Below are 1,131 nucleotides of genomic sequence, written 5' to 3' on the forward strand. Positions count from 1 at the left end.
AATACCGTTGAGACCCCATGTGACAATAGAGTGTAGCAGAATCACACTGCCAACAGTCTTGAGTATGAACTTGGAATGCCACCTCCATTAACTTAATTAAGAAGCTCCTTCCTCTTCCAAACGCCTAATCTAATCTACAAAATGAAATTGCCCTATCTTTTTCTCTCTTTCTTCTGAAGCTTCCCTTATTTGTTCTCTAGCTATCTCTGTTTTTCTCTAAATAGATACAAACCCACATCTCTAATTTCATTGCTACAAAAACCATGGCTTCAAAACCATCAATTTCCTTATGCGTTCTTACTTCATTATTCGCCGCTCTAATCGGAACTTCAACGGCCTACAAATTTTACGTCGGAGGAACAGACGGATGGGTTTTAAGACCATCCGAGAACTATAACCAATGGGCTGAAAGAATGAGATTTCAAGTCAATGACACTCTTTGTAAGTTTTCAATTTTCAATTTCAAAGAAGATTTTTTCAAGATTTGTAATTGGTTTTCGTTTTTGTAGTGTTTAAGTATAAGAATGGAGAAGACTCTGTTTTGATTGTGAACAAAGGGGATTACGATAATTGCAAAAAACAGAACCCAATACAGAAATTAGACGGCGGAGATTCTGTCTTCATGTTTGATCGGTCGGGTTCTTTCTATTTTATTAGTGGTCATTTTGATAACTGTGAAAAGGGACAGAAATTATTAGTCGTTGTTATGGCGGTTAGAAACAAGTTCCCTCAGCCAGCTCCATTTCCCGGCAGTGCGCCTTCGCCGTTGGTTCATGCTCCACCTCCGTCGGCTCTAGCTCCGGCAACCAACGTCCCTGAGATGGGTCCTTCTCAGGGTTCATTGCCTTCTCCGGTTGATAATAGTACTTCACCGCCACCGCCACCGCCGCCGCCGTCTAGATCTGAAGCAACGGCAGTATGTTCGTCGGTAGTGCTGGTTTTGTTCTTGATGGGGGGAATTAAATTTGGGTTCTTTTGATCTTGTCTTTATTTTGTTTTGCAAAGATTGGGTTGTGTTTAATTATGTTTTTGTTGGTCAATTTGTTAGAGTGTGAGATGTTTTCATGGATTACATATTTTTATAATATTTTTAAAAAGTTTACTATAATTTGAAAATTAAGTAACTCAATG

The 1,131-nt window shown here is 39.1% G+C and overlaps 1 protein-coding gene across 1 annotated transcript; it reads left to right on the plus strand.

Annotated features, from left to right (window-relative positions):
* Window positions 1-227: 227 nt before the first annotated feature.
* On the plus strand, window positions 228-1,131 carry LOC124940546 (early nodulin-like protein 1). Its single transcript, XM_047481073.1, has 2 exons — window positions 228-441; window positions 510-1,131. The coding sequence occupies exons 1-2, from the start codon at window positions 264-266 to the stop codon at window positions 977-979; spliced, it is 648 nt and encodes a 215-aa protein (XP_047337029.1). The 5' UTR covers window positions 228-263; the 3' UTR covers window positions 980-1,131.

This window comes from Impatiens glandulifera, chromosome 5 (assembly GCF_907164915.1).
Source record: "Impatiens glandulifera chromosome 5, dImpGla2.1, whole genome shotgun sequence".
Taxonomy (NCBI): Eukaryota; Viridiplantae; Streptophyta; class Magnoliopsida; order Ericales; family Balsaminaceae; genus Impatiens; species Impatiens glandulifera.

Coding starts and splice junctions, on each gene's coding strand:
- LOC124940546 (XM_047481073.1), top strand. CDS start 264: ATGGCTTCAAAACCATCAATTTCCTTATGCGTTCTTACTTCATTATTC. Junction 442..509: donor TCAAGTCAATGACACTCTTT/GTAAGTTTTCAA, acceptor TCGTTTTTGTAG/TGTTTAAGTATAAGAATGGA.